Source organism: Onychomys torridus, chromosome 18 (genome assembly GCF_903995425.1).
Source record: "Onychomys torridus chromosome 18, mOncTor1.1, whole genome shotgun sequence".
Classification (NCBI taxonomy): Eukaryota; Metazoa; Chordata; class Mammalia; order Rodentia; family Cricetidae; genus Onychomys; species Onychomys torridus.
The window spans coordinates 63,266,561-63,286,691 of NC_050460.1; the positions used below are offsets into that span (position 1 = coordinate 63,266,561).

The following is a 20,131-nucleotide window of genomic DNA, read 5'->3' on the forward strand; positions in this document are numbered from 1 at the left end:
CCAATGAAGCGCCGCCTTTCCGACCTCCCACTCCTCCTCCTCCAGCGACTGTTCCTTCGGCTCTTCCAGCCCCTTCCTCCTCTCCGGTACCCATTTCTGTGCCCCAGTTGCTCACCTACAGAAGGGACAGCAAAGGAGGCTTGATCTTTCTAGTTTCCAGTCGGGTGAGCGTGCTGGTGGGGTGCCAGGATGCCAATGGAACCACTTCTCCAGCACAAAAAGGACCTCGGCCAGAGAAGGTAACGGGGAGGCGTGGCAACCCTCAGGACCATCCTCAGCTCCCAGTCTGAGCTGGTTCTCACACCCACCCGTGAGATCCAAAGGACAAGACAAGCCCATTCTTACTGACCCTGCCTTCAGAGAAGTGGGTGGAGTCAGGATAGGAGGCTCCACCCACCAAGGAAACCAAACACAGCACAGCAAACCACTGCCCATTAGAACATTTATTTCTCAGAGAGAAAATAAGAGGTCATATTATAGTAGGTAAAATTAACTCTCGTATTCTTTACAGGCATAGACTTTTCTGTTTATTACCTCTCTTATAACCATCTGTTATAAACAATTCTAGAAGGCAAATAAAGTCACTTTCTACAATAAATAGAGCATCGTGTGCTTCACAGCAGACGCGACAGAGGCCTCGCGAGGCCCCATGCCACAGCAGGATCTGAGCCGCACCCTGTTCTAAAGACCAGTTCTTAGATGGGACTCAGAGAGAGCCAAAGACTCAAGACTGAAAAATAGAAGATAAAGTGTTGGGAAGAGGGGAGAGAAGGGGAGAAAGCCCCGAGATCGTACAACACAGGTTTAGACAAGGGTCACAGAGTCCACAGCTGACCAGCTACCTAGGGAGAGGGGACGTGTCGGCTCCTTTAACTAGACCACACTGCGTGGCTGCACAATGGAGGATTCCGATAATGGAGAGTATAGGCCTGAATCACTTAGACAGTATCTTACAGTTATGTACACCCGTTCTGTCCCGTTGTTGCTGTGCTGTTTACTGGACAGAACCCCGCCCTCTCTGTGAGTTTTGTTGGTTCCCTTTTAAACTCTGGCTCATGTCCCAAATGTGTAACAAGTTGGTGGTTGGTTGTATTTTAAAAAGTTTGAATATGTAAAAATGGCAGTGATCTCCCTAGGGACTTTTTTTTTTCTTTTTTCTTTTTGTTTTTTGCCCAAAACTCCCCTATGAAAAATTTAAAACAATTAAAAATAACATCAAGGTAGAAATCAACATGGCAATCAGCGGTCCGCAAACCCGCCTGCGGCTTTGGTGCTTAAGAGGTGAAAAGAAATGTCAAGAGCAGAAGCCTCTCAAAGTTGGTTGCATTCCTCATTCACAGTTTGTCTTCCTTCCTTTGTGGGGAGGGAGGAGGCGGGGAGGTGGAGGTGAGGAGGGGGTTGAAGGAAGGGTATGAAGGGAAAGGGCTCTGGGAAGAGGAGCAGCAGAGCCAGGAGAGGGTGCTGGAGGGCAGCCCATGCCCCCTGCGGCAGGACGAGATGCAGTAAGGCTTACCTCTGCTGCAGGAAGAGAAAAGCCCACGAGGAGGGAGGAGGGACAGCAGCATGCCGGTTGAAGGGCCCGTGCCGCCCCAATACCCACCCAGCCTTGTGCACGGGCAGGGTCCCACCCTCAGCGCTCCTCAGGAAGACAGAGGGCAGGAAGCCCACGCCCTCCACAGGGCATGCGCGTGTAGCTGGGCTAGGCCTATCAGCAGTACAAGTGGAAGTCTGTGGGTGTGGGAAGGGTCCTTACAAGTGGGACAGCTTCTACCTGGGGCTCGGGCGCCTGGTAGACACCTATCTAACATAGCAGCTGGCCAGGAAGGAAATGGGCAAAGAAAAAGATCAATTTGGTGATGTTGCTGTCAGTTTGGCACAGGGAGAAAGAGAGCACTGTGGGAAGGAGAGCCTGGGCCGGGTAAGGATGGGTGCTGTGGGGTAAGGATGGGTGCTGTGGGGGAACGGGGGCTCAGCGGGTTCCCGAGGGACCCTGGCACATCTCTGGGATCAGTGTCAGAACCTTGCCTACCCTGAGGTATGGTTAGCTGGGAGAGGCATGGAGGAGCTGGCCCCAGAAAAGCAGCCTAGGACCTCCTGCCCTGTGGGCCAGGTCCACCTCCCTGGCTGGCCAAGACTCTCAGCTGTTTCTGCCTCTAAGTGGTTCTTTGGGGGAATATCCCCAGGGACCTCGGGTGGGAGTTTTTGGCACACAGCGGCCCTCCAGGGGAACCCCATGATTGGTCAATACTGGGCCTTGCCCTTGGAGACCCAGTCCAGTCAGGGCCTGCCATGAGAAAGAAACTGCCGGCCAGACACTTGGCAAGGGCAGAAGAGGCTTCTCATGCCTCAGGGACAGAGGAGAGGCAAAGCAGGCAGACACAGGCCCAGTTCCACTCTCACAGGTAGCTGGAAGTGACGAAGGAGTGGGGTCCACGTACTCGGCTCAGGTGGATCATTGCACGGTCATAGGCCACCTGTACAGACTTGCGGATGCTGGTCTTGCGGCCTTCCAACATCTTGAGTTTGTCCACGGTGTCCTCCACACCCAAAGGCAGGACTTTGTCCCTTGGAAGCCACTGCCTGAAATACAAGCAGAGCTGAGCTGTGGCTGCAGGAGATGCCACGGGGCTCCTCTGGGCCCAGCTACCAGTCAAACAAGATCAAGGGGAAGACAGAGAGCCCCAACTGTTATCCAGCAGCCAGGCTAGGTAACCCCTCAGGCCTGAGCCTTGCCCTAGGGCATTGCTGTTACCAGCAATTCTGCTTCCTTTTTACACAAAGCCAGGGGAACAGCACTTGTTAGCCACTGGCCACCAAGACCCCCGTGAAGGACACCACATTGCCCAGACTTCCTCAGGACTGGGACACACTTTCCCTCAGCTGGCGAGTACTGTGTTTCAGTTTAGTTCTGCTCCAGGAACAGCTACCCTGAGAGCTGCCTATCCAAGGCCATGCCTGTCCCAGGGAAAGGTGGCATTTAGTGACTGTTGGCTTAAGGGTGCAGAGCTCCTCGATTCCCAACACCTCTCCTGAGCTCTACTCAAAGTGAGCAGAAGCTGGACTTTTCCCACTGCCTGGGGCTGTGGCCTCTATCCTGTGGCTTTCTGGGCTCCCTGGTGAAAGGCTCCTCTTAAAGAGCTCCCCAAGAGGCCCACTCCACCCTGCCTCTAAGCACCATTAGCTGGTGTCATTAGGAACAGCTACCATAAGCAGCGTGGGCCAGCTGAAGCCACAGCCGCCTCCGCCGCCGCCGCCTCCTCCTCCTCCTCCTCCTCCTCCTCCTCCTCCTCCTCCTCCTCTGGGGTGGAGCCTGCACCCTGGCAAGGGTCCCCGCAGCTGCGCCACTTACCAGGTGCGTTTGTTGTCAAAGAAGAGAACAAGGAAGAGCTTCTCTCCAGCCTCTGCCTGCTTCTGCTCGCCCAGCTTCAGCACGTCCAGTGGAGGGACAGGGATGGGGACACCATTGTGCAGGAGGCCCTCCCGGGGCATCTTGGGATCGATGATCTGGAGGCAGAAAAGGAGACAGGCTCTGAGCAGGGGCGGATGGGAGAGCTACAGGACCAGCCATCAAGGCACCAAAACCCTAAGCACACAAGGGTTCAGTTCTGCAAACAACCAGGTGACGGAGGGGCTGCACCTCAAAATAGAAATCCTGACTGTTCCCCCAGTCCACTGTCCTACCTTCTCCCCAGCCTCATTCAAACAATCCTCCAGATGAAAGAACTTGATGGGTAGACTGGGTAGGACTGAGCAGGCAATTCGGAGGTCCAAGGCACGGAGGCAAGCCCTTTCCTTACAGTGACTTAGAAAAGGACTGCAGGCCGCTACCGTGTTGGTCTCCACCACCTTTGCACATCACCTCCAGTACTCAGGGCCTTGCCCATCGGCACCTAGGCTCTCACTATGCAGAAGGCTCAGCCTGGCAAGAGGGGCAACACTTTGGATTCTGTGTAACAGCCTTTGGCTCTGCACCTTCCCAAGGGGCGTGGGGCCAGATAACTCTGTGGTAAGATTGGAGAAGAGACAAAAAGACAGCTGAAAGGCTCAGGTTTAAGGGAAAAACAAAGCACTAATCATCTAGGCAGCAAGCTCCAGAAGGGCAAAGCCATCTTATCCTGAGAGGAGAGCATCACAGCAGCTCTCCAGTGAGCAGGAGAACAGCACAGCACAGCACAGCTCTGCAGTGAGCAGGAGAACATCACAGCACAGCTCTGCAGTGAACAGGAGAACAGCACAGCACAGCTCTCCAGTGAGCAGGAGAACAGCACAGCACAGCTCTCCAGTGAGCAGGAGAACAGCACAGCACAGCTCTCCAGTAAGCAAGAGAACATCACAGCAGCTCTCCAGTGAGCAGGAGAGCAGCACAGCACAGCACAGCTCTCCAGTAATCAGGAGAGCATCACAGCACAGCTCTCCAGTGATCAGGAGAACATCACAGCACAGCTCTCCAGTGAGCAGGAGAACAGCACAGCACAGCTGCTCTCCAGGTCTGTGGAACACTTTCTGTTCCCAGGGCTCCTAACTATCCACACACTATCTCACTTCAATCTCTGACAGGTGTCAGCAGTCAGAAGGAAGCATCAGCACCGGAGGACGGCACTACACCTCACAAGGACCATTATGCCTGTGCTCCAGGCAGCCTCCAACACAGCCCCACATCCAGAGCAGCCGGCTCATAATCTCTCTGTGCACAAAGGCCAGAGAGACTTGGAAACTAACAGAGGAAGCAGCCCTCTAGAGACAGAGCAATCTTAATTCCCATGCCCTGTCCCAGGGGACCTCCTCTCATAACAAACTGCTCTCACACTCTTGGGCATCTGCCAGCACCCCATGTCCCCCAGGACACACAGCTGAATGCAGGTGGTCTCGTTGAGAGTTCACGCTAAGGCACTGAGAGACAGCTCAGCAGTAAGAGCACTGGCTGCTCTTCCAAAGGACCCAAGTTCAGCATCTGGTACCCACAGGGTGGCCCACAACCCTCTGGAACTGGAGTTCCAGGAGACTCTGACACTTCCTGACCTCCTCGGGCACCAGACATGTACGTGGTGCACATACATACATACATACATGCATACATATAAGCAAAATACTCATGTACATACACATGAATAAATCTAAAATAAAAAAAAAAAAAAACATAAAGACTCTAAGAACAACCGACCTCTAGCCTACCCACCAGCTACATAGTGGTCAAAACCACCTCCCGGCCTGTCACTCTTCCTGGAACTGAAGCTGAGGATGTAAGGGGAAAACAGACCCTGCCCTAAGCCTCCTCAACGACCCAAGAAACAGTGGGGTTACTCTGTTCCACTTGCACATGCTGGTTATCAAGAACTATCCAGCTACTTGTGAAGACCTGCTGTGGGCAAGAACAGAGAGGATGAGTCGACACGTGAAGGCGGCGTTCACACCCCAAGACGATAATGGTCCATTCACTCAGTGAACAGGATGCTGATTTACAGAGCACAGACATGAAGCTCCTGGGCAGGCTCAACGTGCCATATGGTCAAAGTGCACGTACCATTACAACTGTAGTACATGAGCAGCGATAAAGGGGATAATACAAACATTCGGTCAACATGCTACAACGGGGTGGTCTGCATTGCTTTCTTCTTTCCTGCTTTTCCAAAAAACACCCCCCCCAACACACATTCATTCTAAAAAGATTAAAATGCAGCATAACATGCAAAATCTACATGCACAGGAAAAGGGCCGCAGGGCATGCACCAAAATAAAAACACAGGTTGTGTTCAGGTGGTGATTGAATTTCTTCTTCATAGTCTTTCTTTTTTGGGGGGGTAGGGGGGAGACAGGGTCTCACTATGTAACCCTAGCTGACCTAGAACTCTGTAGACTGGCCTCAAACTCAATGAAATCTACCTGCCTATGCTCGGATTAATGGCATGTGCCACCATGTCCCAGTGTTTTGTTTGCTTATATTCTAAAGACTAATTTTGGATGTCACTGTTGCATTGTGAGGTTTAAAAACAACAACAAAAACAGCTGGGCAGTGGTGGTGCACGCCTTTAATCCCAGCAGTGGGGAGGCAGAGGCAGGCGGATCTCTGTGAGTTTGAGGCCAGCCCGGTCTACAGAGTGAGTTCCAGGACAGGCACCAAAGCTACAAAGCTACACAGAGAAACCCTGTCTCAAAAAAAAAAAAAAAAAAAAAAAAATCCTAAAACAAAACAAACAAACCAAAAAAACCCCACTCCAAACCCACCAGCATTAATCACTTCCTTACTGACTAAGGTGTGGTCTCATTTTTACAGGCCTTCCCATCCAGTGTCTCCAGCTACTGGGTCAGTGTGGATTTTCCACACCTGCCATAGCAAGGGGGACAAGATAGTCAAAACGAACCAATCTGGCTCCAGGAATTGGTACGACATCAATGAGACAGGGTTTCCTCACCGTCTCAAACAGGATCAGAGTTCCTGCCTTATCTTAGGAAGCTGCTATTAGGCTCAAGAGTCACAGAGAGGCAGGGCTGGGAAAAGCCCAGAGCTGTGCAGGGGAGAACGTGGTTCCCACCTGGGCTACAGACCCTAAGCAATGTGTGAGAACGCGGATGCCTCATCTGGTGTTCTCGGGTGGAGCTGACTTTGTACACCCTAAAACCTCCCAGATGATTCTTAGAAGACCCAAAGGTCCCCAGTGGGTGCTGTCTTCAGAGCCCGTGGCTCCCAGTCTGGGAAAGTCTTAGGAGGCTGCAGCCAAGGTGGTAAATAGTTGTTAGCCACTACTAGTGGGAGTATACATCAGAACTAATTTCCAGGCAATCTGGCAACTTGTGCCAGAATTCTGTCTAGACGTTAGCCCTAGTGGGCACTCCTGAGAAATAATCACAACTGTGAGCCAAGATAAAGCTAAGATGTTCACTGACAACAGTGAACTGGTAAATCTACACGGGGAACTAAGAAATGGTCCAAGTGTGGTACATGAGATCAACGGAGGGATGATGTCATCGTTAACAAGGACATCATGTGAGACGGACATGTTCATGGTACGCTGTGATGTGGGCAGGGTAAATAAAGGCGGCACTGCCTCATGTGCACACTGGTGCACGGGGAAGGGGCTGAGTGCAGCCCTGAGAGGACAGGACAGGTGGCTCAAAACAAAGGCTTTACATCACATTTTGAGCTCTGGAATCCAACTCCAACCCTGCTGCTAATATTAGCTGGCTGACAGTGGCTAACAGACCCTGCTCTCCTCCCTACAAAACCCTGGCACTCCAAGGGTTTAGTATGGCAGATGTTTACTAACACAGCTAAGTATTATTAGCAGCATTTTAAAACTCCACTAGGCAATGTTCCTCCTCCACAGAAGCAAATGAACAACGATGCTAAGGAAGCCCTGAGAACCTGGTTTCTGAACACCTGGAGCCTTTGTCTGTGTGGAGTGGGGAGGGGAGGCTTGCTGGTTTGCCCCGGAAAGCTATGGTAAAGCCCCCCAGCCCTCTGCAGCTAAAGGTGCCCTGACTCCCATCACACTCTGCCAGCTCGATCCAATCAGATAATCCCCCAAAGCAAGGCAGGGGCCAGAGCCACCGGGGGAAGGGGGGACAGGAGGGTGTCGTCTGGGGCAGACTCACCAAGGCAGGGTAGGAGGGGTAGCCTCGGCACTTGGCCCACACCAGCTCCAGGGGTTCCAGGTCTCCGCGGTCTTCAAAGGGCATCAGGAGGCTTCTGCCTGGGGGTGGGGGAGGGGAGGAGACAGAGCCCAGAGGGGACTTGGCATGATGCCCCAAAGTCTGCCTGTGGCTTCCATCTAACTGGGGCAGCCCAGGATTGAGCCAGCAACAGCACTCCACCCTTCCTTTTCCTTGCCCTTTCCTTAGGAGTTCTTGGACTGGGTCAGGTGTCAGCAAACTAACCCTCTAAATGGCCAGAGTAAACATTCATCCTCTTAGGAGCCACGTGGTCCTGCAGCTGGAGCAGGGAAAGAGTCCAAACGAATGAGTGTCTCTACTCACCAATATAACTAGTGTTTCTGACACTGGAATTTGAATTTCATACAATTTTCATGTTATAAAATATCACCCTTTTCATAACTTAAGATGTAAAACCATTCTTAGCTCATGAAACCACATAAAAACAGGCAGCTATCATTTACCAACCTCTGAACCTGAATTCTGGAACTGCTTCCCTGACAAAATATAAGGGCTTCATCCCCAGGGCCTCTCAGGAGAAGGGCCATACCCCAGCTTAAGCAGACACGATGCTGTCTGCACCCAAGCGGGGAGTCGTTCTCATGGAGGCTTCATAGGGTAAAAGTGCCAAGAAGAACATCCCAATAGAACCATCTGCTGAACATTTTTCTGACCAGGCCACCACGGGCCATCCAAGCACCTGGCTGCACCACAAACCAACAAAGCCAGCCAAGCAGGTTGGCAGGTCTTTGGTGACCCTAGGTGACTGTTCATCTGGCTAAGAAAAGGGGTCAAATCTGAGAGGAGAGATGCACAATTCCTAACTAAGATAAAGAAGAAAAGTGCTGTTTTGACACCAGTGAGTGAAGAACAGTAACAGTGAACAGATAAAACCTAACACCGAGGAAGGCTGAGGAGAAACCAGTGCAGCCACGTACCGGAGAAACCTCAGACCAGTCCAGCCCTTTGGAATGCAATTATGTGCAATGTGCCAGGAGCATTAAAATAAATGTATGAACCATCTGCTCCAGCAAACTTCCTCTTTGGCAATTTATTATAAGAAAGGCAACAAAAGGATTTGGGGCAAAAGTGTGCATTAATTCTATTATGTATGTTGAAAGCTGGAGCTAACCCAATGCCCACTAGAACACACAAGTCAATCGCAAAGCACTGGTGGTTAAGATCGATGGTTCCATTAACACAATAGCACAGAGAGATCACGAGCCAACAAGGAAAAAAGTATCCGAGTAGAAGCTGGTGAGTACAGGAGTGTGCGGATCGGATCTGCACTTGTTAAAATGTGCCTCAAAGAAACGGAAGCAGCACAGAGTGGAGACAGCTGTGTTCCGATGGCGGAGCTAAGGGAGTGCAGTTCTTTTTAAACATCCTTTGGCATCGTTTCTAGTATGGGGGTTTAAAAAGTAAGGGAAAAAAAAAACGTCACCACCAGAAGCACAAAGTGTGTCAGATCCACTTCCTGGCTTCAAGCGTAGATGTACAAATTCATCTGGACACAAGGCCTGTCATCCGAGTGCAGACAGTCACAAAGTAATGAACTCAAAGGCATGCACCCGTCAACACACACTGGGAAAGGGGCGACACTATGGCAGAAGGGAGCGGCTGGACCAGGGAAAGAGCCCTGTACATCAGAGGGAAACTTCAGAGACAGGCCACCCAGAGTGCATGTGACTGACAACCATGTTCAGAAGCAGGCTGCTCTGGACCTGCTCCGTCTGGGAACCACCCCAGCCTCACCCCGTTACCCCTGCCTTGTCCTCATTTCAATTAGGCTAGACAGGCACGATCTACAAGCTAGAGGCTTGTGAGTGATACATGTTCTCACTGACGACTCTAGAGATCACAGCCAGGTAGCACCAACCGAAACTATAAAGACAGCCTCCCTTCAACCTCACAGTTTCAAGGGTGAAGTGACCTCCGCACACATAGGCTGCTCAATGCAGCCCTGTCGATGAAGACACTTTAAATGTCTGTCTTTGGAGGGCTGCAGTGAGCCCAACGAAGAGTCCTCTCATTCAATGGGCCGCTGGGGAACTGAGAGAAAGCAAAATATTTCCAGGGTACACTAGGTACAAAGAAAGAATGGCGGGCCCTCGACACCTCTCTCCAACATACACCCAGGTTTCAGCTTGGATATACGTTAAACAGCTCTGAAAACAACCACAACGAAAGCTAGCAGCTGATGTTCCAGAGAGGAACGCAGGCTTTCCTAAGAGCCTTCCGGATTTCTGTTACCATGGGCACGTGTGAACTATTCCAATTGTGCTGGCTAGTTTGTTTTTGAGTTTTACTTTGTTTCTTGGTCAACTCAGACACAAGCTAGAGCCCTCTGGGAAGAGGGGACTCGAATGAGAAAATGCCTCCATCACACTGGCCCGTGGGCAAGTCATGTGGCACGTTTTCTTGACCAGTGATTGATATGGGAAGATGCAGCCCACTGTGGCTGATGCCACCCCTGGGCATGTGGTCTTGGGCTGTGTGAGAAAGCGGGCTAACACATCTCGAGAGCAAACCAGTCCCCAGAGTTCCTCAATGGCCTCTGCTTTAGTTCTGGCTGATTGCCCTTCAGGATGGACTACAGGTACGGAGAAGAAAGCCTTCCCCTCATGTGGCTAGTGGCCATGATCATCATCACAACAATATAAACTCAAAATGCAACACAAACTGAAGGTAGTTTTAAAAAAGTGTTGGTGGCCCAGGAGTGCAGGCCAGCTCTCTAGCCAGTGTCTGGAGGGGAGGGCAGGGGGGAGGCTCACAGACTGACAGCCAGGCTGTGAGCCCTGCAGTGCAGCAGCCTATCCATAGCTTGCTCCTCAGAGCGTTTCCCCAGCTCTCTGCCTCAATAGTCTCCTCACCTGAGCCACTGTGGTCCGCGTCTCCATTCACACCTTCCAGGAAGGGCACTCTCGACAGGGCTGGCTTCCCACGGCTGCGTTTGGGAGGTGTCAGACCACTGCACACAGAAGAGGGTTGATATGAGCAGTCGATTGTAACAAGCCCATTCCTGCTTTTCCACCTCTAAAGGCATAGAGCTACAAAGGAAAAGACAGTGGCTCCACTTCCTCTACAGGCCAATGTTCATCATGGCACATGTGACCAGAAACTCAGGCCATCCTGGAGAAGGGGCTGGGAATGGTGGCGCATGCCTTTAATCCCAGAGACAGAAGCAGGTGGATCTATCTCTGTGAGTTCCAGGCCAGCCTGGTCTACACCTTGAAACCCTGTCTCAAAAACCCCAAACCATAAGAACACCAACACAGAGAGAAGGCCATCACCCAGTCTCAGCTCAGCCTCTCAGAGGGCAGTCCGTCCACAAGGAGGCCCTCACTTGTCCAAATCTGCACTCTGGGTCCCACATGCCTCACCTTCAGAAACCAGTTTATTTTTGAGGTCCAAAAATTCGCCTCTTTTCTAAATGTTCTATAACAGGCATGTCTTCTCTCCAGAATTAGCAAAGACATTTTTAAATTGAAAAAGAAAAAGAAACCAGCTTCTCACTTCAAATGGTTTGTGTGTGAAAGTTTTTCTTGGGTAGGATTTTTTTTTTTTTTTTTTTTTTTTTTAAACCAACTAAAAAGGAGAGCAATTTCTTTCTTTAAACAAGGCTACAGCAGAGAGGTAAAGTCGGGTAGGTGAGATGGGTTAGTGGGTAAAAGCCTTTGCTGCCAGGCCTGAGTGTGAGTCCCCAGACCCACATGGTGGAAGAGTATTAACTTCTTCAAGCTGTCCTCTGACTTCTACAAACATAGTGGCTCACGGGAACACACACACAGATGCAGTAAAATACTTTCAGGGCTGTTTTGTTTTGGTTTTCAGACAGGGTTTCTCTATGTTTTGGTGCCTGTCCTAGAACTCATTTGGTAGCCCAGGCTGGCCTCGAACTCACAGAGATCCATCTGCCTCTGCTTCCCGAGTACTGGGATTAAAGTTGTGCACCACCACCACCCTATAATACTTTTAAAAAGGAAATTAAATGCTGGGCATGTTGGCACACGCCTTTAATCCCAGCACTTGGGAGGCAGATCTCTGAGTCTGAGGCCAGCCTGGTCTACAGAATGAGTTCTAGGCCAGCCAGGGATATATAGTGAGTGATACTTTGTCTCCAAAACAAAAAAAGGTTGGGGATTTAGCTCAGTGGTAGAGCGCTTGCCTAGCAAGTGCAAGGCCCTGGGTTCGGTCCTCAGCTCTGGCAAAAAAAAAAAAAAAAGGAAAGAAGAAAGAAAGAAAAGGTAAACTGTACACAAGACAAGGAAAGGAAGTGATAACCAAAGCTGAACCAAGGCCACCAAGGCACTGGGGCTTTAAAAAAGCTCTTCATGCAATTTTTTGTTTGGTTTGGTTTTTCGAGACAGGGTTTCTCTGTGTAGCTTTGGAGGCTGTCCTGGAACTCACTCTGTAGCCCAGGCTGGCCTCGAACTCACAGAGATCTACCTGCCTCTGCCTCCCGAGTGCTGGGATTACAGGCATGCGCCGCCACCACCCGGCTCTTCATGCAATTTTAATGCTCAATCTAGAGCTGAGAGCTTCTGGGCAAGAATTATGTGACAGGGTACCCCCACCTCCATCAAACTTTAAAAACATTACTGCTGGAGTCTGGTGGCACATACTTTTAATCCCAGTACTAGGGAGGCAGAAGATGGAGCGCTATGATTTTTGAGGCTACAGAATGAGTTTCAAACTAGATGAGCTACATAGTAAGACTTGGTCTCAAATATTGCTGTTCTATAATTTTTCAACTAGAAATTAAATTAAAAGATCAGCCAATTTTTACAGAAAAGCCAAAATGCTTAGAAGACCCTGGGATAAAATGCAGCAAGGGGTGGGAATGGCTTTAGTGTGGTACTCAATTTCACTGAGTCAGAACTGAGTTTATGCTAAGACAACTCAGCTTAACCAAAACCATGACTCACATCCATTCAGTAAACAAAGCTGGCACCTGTTGGGAAACAGTACCATTGGGAAACAATACCAGCCAGACCCAATTTGTATGGAGGATCCAGTGCACTCACCCTACAAAACCTGTCTACGGACCTGAGAGGCTGATGTGTAGATGGAAACACTAGTGATGTCACGAGAAGTCTCTCTCTAAGTTCACACCCTGGACCTGGAGATATCTTAGGACACAGGAGGAAAAAGCAGGGCAAGGCAGCTAAGAGATGAGTAAAGGCCGTGCCAGCTTGTTTCGTCACCTCTGTGATGCGACCAGTGACCGCCCAAGTGGTGCTGTGGAAGTCCCTAAGTACACACACACACACACACACACACACACACTGTACTCTGGGGATGGCTTTGTGTTTTCAGGTCTAGTATCACAGACTGTCATAGCACAGACTACCAGTATGGGCAGGGAAGGTCTTGGAAACTAGACTGTTGCAGCAGCTCTGTGTGGTTCTGGTGGTCATCACTGAGGCCTGCTTTGCAGACCCAGGCCAATGAGGTACAGCCAGTCTACAGTGACGTACGTATAGTTTCCATCTACCTCCTCTACCAGATAAACTCTAGAAACTGACATGAACCTCAACAACGTGACTCACACCATAGGTGTTGAATTACCAGCACTTAGAGGAACGACCCACAGAGGAGGAGCAGCTGGGCATGGTGGGGCCTGAATGTCATGCTAGCACTCACGAGGTGGAGCCAGGGGCATGAGGAGACCAAGGGCCAGCCTGAGTCACAGTGCACTCCCAGTCTGAGCACATGAGACTGCCATGGAGTGCAAGAATGAATGGACAGGTGCTCCGAAGACCACTGGAAAAGACCAACCATGCAGCAAACCCTGTGATCCCAGCCCTCGGGAGGCAGAGGCAGGTGGAGCTCTGTGAGTTCGAGGCCAGGCAGAGCCAAGATGAGAGACCCTGTCTCAAACAACAACAGACCAGAACAACAAAAAAAGAGAACATGTTTCTGTCCAACAGATAAAAGCTTCCTTTGTATTCTTCCTAGCAGACTGAAGAGGATGGGGCTGGGATGGAGAGAGAGAACACTGGAGTCAGAACCCTTGGATCTCCAATTTTACTTACTTTCATTTCTTTTTAAAATGTGTGTGTGTGTGTGTGTGTGTGTGTGTGTGTGTGTGTGTGTGTGTAGGTGCTGGCACGCATCCATGTGTGGGGAGGTCAGAGGGCAGCCTGTGAGTCTGACTCTATTTCTACTGTGTGATCCTGGGGACTGAACTCACATCACAAAGGCAAGCATCCCCTGAACCAGCAGGCTAGCCTGGCCTGCTTCTTGTGACTCACAGTTGGGAAGTGTGCCCTTCGTGACGGACAACAGTATCCTTTCCACCTCAGCCAAGGACTGGGAGGGAACGATGGTTGACCTCACTCCTACCACCTCCAGTAAACTGAACTTCCAAGCACTACATATTTACTTAGTATTTTTTTTTTGTGGAGCTGAGGATTGAACCCAGGGTCTTGCACTTGCTAGGCGAGCGCTCTACCACTGAGCTAAATCCCCAAGCCCTTGTTTTTGTTTCTTAAGCAGGACTTTGCTATGTAGCCTGGGCTGGTCTTAAGCTCGTGATTCTCTTATCTCAGTTGCCTAAGGGTCAGGGTTAGATGTATGGGCCACCAGGCCTGGCTTAAGTATCTATCTTTGAAGGAAGCTAGGAACTCAGGTTAAAAAAACAACAGAAGCCCATCCCTTCTCAACAATGACAGGTAACCTGGGAGCCTTTGAAAAAAGGGCCTTTAAAATTTCATGCTCGGTCATCCCTACATAATATCCCTCAAGAGGCACTGGGTGTAGCTGAGAAATGCCTGCCAGCCCAGCACCTGGGAAGTGGGGGTTCAAAGGTTGAGAGCTGGAGGCTAGCTGGAGCTACTTAGCTCGATCCTATTTCAAAAAGAACCACCGGTTAAATCAAGATATAGTGATATAAGCCCACAATCTCAGTACCTGGGAGACCAAGGCAATAAAACCACGCAGCAAGATCCCATATCAAGAGACAAAACCAAACCAAAAGAGGCTTGGGTTGTAACTTACTGGTAGCACACCTGCCTCGCATGTGTGAGGTCCTGGGTTCAATCCTCAGCACCACAGAAGACAAAACAAACCAAAAGGGCCAACCCTATGAAGCCCTAAGAGGCTTAGTCAAAACCACGTCCACAACAAGCTGAGTTATGCAGTGTGTGTGTACCCGGGAATGTGTCTCAAACGGCAAACTTCACTGAGCCATAGGAGATTGAGCCCCACAAACTTATCAACACTAAGAGCAGATCTAGAAACAAGGGGCAGCCCCTTTTCCTCAGGGCTCCCGGTTCCGAACTAGAGACTGAGGAAACGGTAGCGGTAGCGAGAACAAAGAAGGAAGCCCAACCTGTCCTTGAATTGGAAAGTAAGGGAGAGGTGGTCTCAGGGCTGCCCGAGCTTTGTGGGTAAGCATCCTTACCTGCCAGCTTCAAACGCCAGTCCTCCACTGAGACCCAAACTACATTCCGAGTCAGACCCGCTTTCGGTGTGTTTTCCAAAGCCGTTAGTCATGCCTGCCAAGGACACACAGAGTGAGCCCTGAGTGCAGAAGCCCCTTCCCTGACACATGCCTCAGAGGACTGGAGTGGGTGGGAGGCTGTTCCTCCCTTGTAAGGAATGCATCTTTGGTGGCAATGAGCAGACTGTATTACCTGAGCAGCACACACCTGACTACTGAGGAAAAGCATAAGACTTTTCCCCGCTAGGCAAGCTCACAAGTCCCTGGATCTGCACTAGTTTTGAACCTCAATTATCAGGGAGTTCCTGTGTCTCAAGGAGCCACCAGCCTCTGCTGATAAGCACCCCCAAGCCCTCCCCACCCCAGCTGGCAGCAGTAGCTTCCTTCTTCGGGTATGATGGCAGAAGCTGAGGCAGGATAAGGGCTCCGTGTCCACCACACCCGGAGATATCTCATAGAGCTGGGGAGAGCCAAAGAGACTTTAAGGGCCACAGCAGCCCAGATCATCGCAGAATGGAGCATCAGAACCATGACTCCAGGCTGAGCTTGGCCCCTGCCTTTTGTGAAGCAGAGGATGCTGTTGGTATGACTCCTTTTGTAGCAAGGCACCTCGGGTAGAGCGGGCTGCTTCATCATCCCAGGATCACCTAACCATGAAGGCTTCCTTTTTTTTTTTTTTGACCTATTGAGTCCTAACTCCAGAGTTCTATGACTCTGACTGTTGAACAGAGACTGAAAGTGGATCGGCCCGACTAGAGAGCTGTGACAGACACCTTGGCTAGAAAATTGTGAGGCCAGCCACACTTGTGAGAGCAGGTGCCTGAGCCAAGATGTGGCTTTCCTAACCCGGCCCTCCCTCTAGTGTGACGACCTCAATGTGTGTCACAGAACCAACCCCACTGTGCCTTGCCTGTAAAGGATCAGCGCCTGCTTTCTGAGCTCCAACTACGGTTGTGTACAGAGTGTTCCTGAGTACCAGCAAGGGAGGGCTAGGAAAGCAAAGCTCAGCGTATCCGCAAGCAGTAGGGCTCCAGGCTGATGGGCCTGACGTAGGGACTAGCAAAGGCTTTCATTTTTGGTGCACTGTTCTTCGTGCTGTCTGGCTGAGACACAGAGGTGTGAAGCCAAGAAAAACTGCTCCTGCAGGCTGCTATCTGCTGTGTTCCAAACCTGCTCCAACCTTAGCCGGCGGGGAGGGACCACCAGCCCCACATCAGTAAGCCACAAACAGGCTCTGAGGGAACTTCGCTCCAGGCCACAGAGCCAATAGGAAGTCAGGATCTGACCTTCAAGCTCCTGCCCTAATATCCTAAACGTCTAGCCTACTACGGAGAAGCGTGGCGGACAGGAAGGGAGGAGAGAAAAAGCAAATGCTGGCCCGCGATTCAAAGACACCACACAAAGGATGAGAGGCAGGAAGGGTGAAAGTGAAGAGCGGCTGTCCTACCCCACCAGGACCCCAACTCACCTGCCTGGCCCGTAAGGCCCCCATCTGCGCCTCGGCTCCCCAGGCTGCAGTGAACACACACTGAACTGTCCTAGAGAGAATGTCTTCCTCCTTGTCACATGCTCTGAAGGCCCTGGGCCCTTCACACCAGCTACCCTCACCCTCAGGGCCAGCTCAGGTGCCACCTTCAAGACAAGTCTCAACTCCAGGTGAAGTTCTCCGAATAGCTCTGGCACTGTTACCCCACACCCGAGCCCTTGCTTTGGGCTCAGATCTCTCAGCGACTTAGAGGACCTCTCTACCTTCTCCTGGACTGGGACTCTTGTGGAGCTGGAACTGGCCCTGACGTATTACCCTCTCCCACCGGGGACCAGCTCACACTGGGCATGCAGTCAGGACTCCAGTGACTCTAAACCTACTCTGCGACCTCCTCTCCCACCTACCTCATTGCTGCAGCTGGTTCCTTTGCTGCTCTGGACATGCAAGTGTGTTCCCACCCTCCAAGACATGTTATCTGTCCTCAGAATAGTCTTCCCTTCTTCAGCTCCTTCAAATCTTTTTTTTTTCCCCCAGAGCTGAGGACCGAACCCAGGGCCTTTGAGCTAAATCCCAACCCAGCTCCTTCAAATCTTTATCAAATGTCCCCTTCCCTGGCTGCCTGTCTCAGGCCCCCTAGCACTCTCTGCCCTCTCCTCTGATGGATTGATGTGTGGTTTTTTACAAAGTTTCTAATACAAGAAGAGCTCTCATTTGCCTTTAGTCTACTTCTGTAAGAGATTTTCATGTTTTGTTCATTAATTTCCCTCCAGTGCCTAAGACAGTGTCTGATAAAAATATCTCAAGAGCACACTGAAGTGAAGGTAAGAACATTTTACCACATGAAATCTGACATTCCCTTAAGGCCAGTGATCGTCTCCTGGACAATCTGGCCCTCTGAAAACAACTGCTCTAAGCCTGTTTTCTCGTAGAGGCCCCGGGAGATGGCGGACTGGAGGAGGAGCCCCCTGGTGGGGCAGAGCAGGGAAGCGGGTGGGAAAAGAAGTCACAGGCAGGATCACCTGGCTCTTCCTCCTGCCGAGGGGACCTGGCCCCTTCACTGTCACTACAGCCCCTGCTCCTTGGCCGCTTCCTGGAGCAGTGCTCGTCTTCCGTGCTGGCTGGAGAAGCAGGAGAGTCCACTGCACCGTGGTCCTCGCCATTCTCCAGGGCCCCGTCTGGACTCCTCTGCATCTTCACCCCATTCTTGGCCTTCTTGAAGAGGACTGACGTTCGGCGGCCCACCCCACTGAGAGGGGTACCAGGAGGGCTGTCAGGGTTCACGGGAGACAGTCTATCAATGCCATTGTCACTGAGCAAACATCGCAAGGACTCGCTCCCCAGCTGCAGGGCTGATTTCTCCAAGAGCTCATCATCTTCCACCTCCTGGGACTTTAGGGATCGGCCCGAAGGCTTGCTGTCACTGATGGGTTTCAGGGTGGGGGGGTCTGGGGGAGATTCCTGTTCAGACAAGGACGGTGCAGGCCCGGTAGGCTCCAGGGTTGGTGGAGCAGGCAATTTGGAATCATCTGTTAGAGAAAAAGAGAACCTGCTTGAACATTCTAGCAACAGTCTGCTCCTACAAGCGAGATACTGACTCTGATAAGCAAGGACCAAAAGCATGAACTACTCCAAGGCTTTGATGCCTTTCAGGCCTTAGAGCTAAGCAAAAGTTAAAGGAGGGATAAGCGTTGTTCACACTTAAAAGTTCTCAATCCTCGCTGTGTGTCACAATCAACCAGGAAGTTTTGTAAGAATTATAAGCCTGGGGCTGGAGAAATGGCTCAGTGGTTAAGAGCACTGGTTGTTCCTTCCAGAGGACCCGGGTTCAATTCCCAGCACCCACATGGCAGCTTACAAACTGCCTGTAACTGTGCCTCCAGGGGACCAATATCCTCATACAGACATAGATGCATACAAAACATCAATGCACATAAAAATAAAAATCATTAAAAAGTAAAAGAAAGGGGTTGGGGATTTAGCTCAGTGGTAGAGCGCTTGCCCAGCAAGCACAAGGCCCTGGGTTCGATCCTCAGCTCTGAGGAAAAAAAAAAGTAAAGTAAAAGGAAGAAGGAAGGAAGGAAGAAAGAAAAAAAAATTTAAGCCTAAGTTACACTCCAGACCAAATGAAGGTAAATCACAAAGGGAAGATGGGTGTCCTATAAAGAGCTTACAAAGTGAGCCTGATAGTGTGTGCTGCACACACCACACACACTTGAGAAAGCTGCCTTAGTCAATGGTTAGGTGAGGTTTCAGCTAGACAGACTGGAGGGTTACAGTTCTCACCTGTCCTCAGCTGTCTTGTGATGGCACACAGCAGGCAGAAAGGGGGTTTGCAGATGTAGGGAACTCAGACCAAGTGCATTAACTCAGTGGTCCCAGACAAGTCTGCCCTACCTGGAACTTTACTCCTAACCATAGCCCAGATCTCCCCATATGAACCTCTGTGACTTTATCTTGAAACCCTCTGGGGGACACTGTTACTGTGCATGAATCAAGGAGTGGAATTCAAATGACATTCGGACTGCCATATGAAAGTTACGGGGAGTCACAGTGGTCACATGGCCTTCTGATGTCCCATGTGGCTTCTCAATCATGTCCCCAACCTACAATAAAACGCTCCAATCTCTTCAATTTGAGCCTTACCAAGTAGAGGTAACTCCATGTTTAGACTGAGTGGCAGGCCTCCCCAAACCTTGGGCTCAGGGCAAGGGCAGGTACCGCTAAGATAATTCTGTCCTCACCAAAGGGAAGGTGTGGGAAGCAGCTCAGCTCATAAACAGCTCCCGGGTTTTTTAGAATCATGTCCCCAAATCACTAAGGTAGGGGACAGTTTAGAAAGCTTACCAGGTGACTCTAATACGTTGGTTGCAAATATCATTTACACTTGAGAAAGCCACCTGCTTAAATCAATTAGACTTTTTTATTTGTTTGTTTTGTTTTTTTAAGACAAGGTTTCTCTATATAGTTTTGGAGCCTGTCCTGGATCTCACTTTGTAGACCAGGCTGGCCTCGAACTCAGAGATCTGCTTGGCTCTGCCTCCCGAGTGCTGGGATTAAAGGCATGCGCCGCCACCGCCCGGCTTCAATTAGACTTTTTATAGTCTGAAACCTCTGCCTAGGATGGCCTACAGTCATGGCCACCTGGGATCAAAACCAAGAGTTAAGCTGGGCAGTGGTGGCCTTTAATCCCCACACTCGGAGACAGAGGCAGGCAAATATCTGTGAGCTCAAGGACAGCCTACAGAGAGAAACCCTTCCTCGAAAAACCAACTAATCAACCAGCCGAACAAGCAAAAAAACCAACAACAACCCCAATAGTCCAGGCCAGAAGAAGGGCCTTGACTCCCCCTCACACCTAGTCTACCTGTTCTCGGAGCTTCTCCAGAGTGGAAGAGTAAGCTGTACCATGCAAAATTGCCTCATACTTAACTAGTATGAAACTGCTGGGCTCCAGCACCCTAATCTTTATGACTCGACAGCCCTGCCCCTAACCCTTCCAGAACCTCTGGGTCCCCTGGGAGCCCAGACCAATACAAGAGCCAACATCTACT

General features: G+C 50.6%; 1 protein-coding gene across 3 annotated transcripts in view; it reads right to left on the bottom strand.

Moving 5' to 3' along the window:
- Positions 1-425: 425 nt before the first annotated feature.
- The window catches only part of Brpf3 (bromodomain and PHD finger containing 3), a 35,232-nt gene continuing 15,526 nt past the window's right edge, over positions 426-20,131 (bottom strand). For 2 of the 3 annotated variants that reach the window (XM_036167609.1, XM_036167610.1), the window contains exons 8-13: positions 17,600-18,106; positions 15,056-15,149; positions 10,521-10,618; positions 7,591-7,688; positions 3,350-3,504; positions 426-2,580 (exon numbers count right to left, since the gene is read on the bottom strand). In XM_036167609.1, the coding sequence (XP_036023502.1) occupies positions 2,397-2,580; positions 3,350-3,504; positions 7,591-7,688; positions 10,521-10,618; positions 15,056-15,149; positions 17,600-18,106 (1,136 nt within the window). In that variant the 3' untranslated portion in view covers positions 426-2,396. The remainder of the gene's footprint in view (positions 2,581-3,349; positions 3,505-7,590; positions 7,689-10,520; positions 10,619-15,055; positions 15,150-17,599; positions 18,107-20,131) is intronic. The other variant, XM_036167611.1, reaches the window with a different exon arrangement.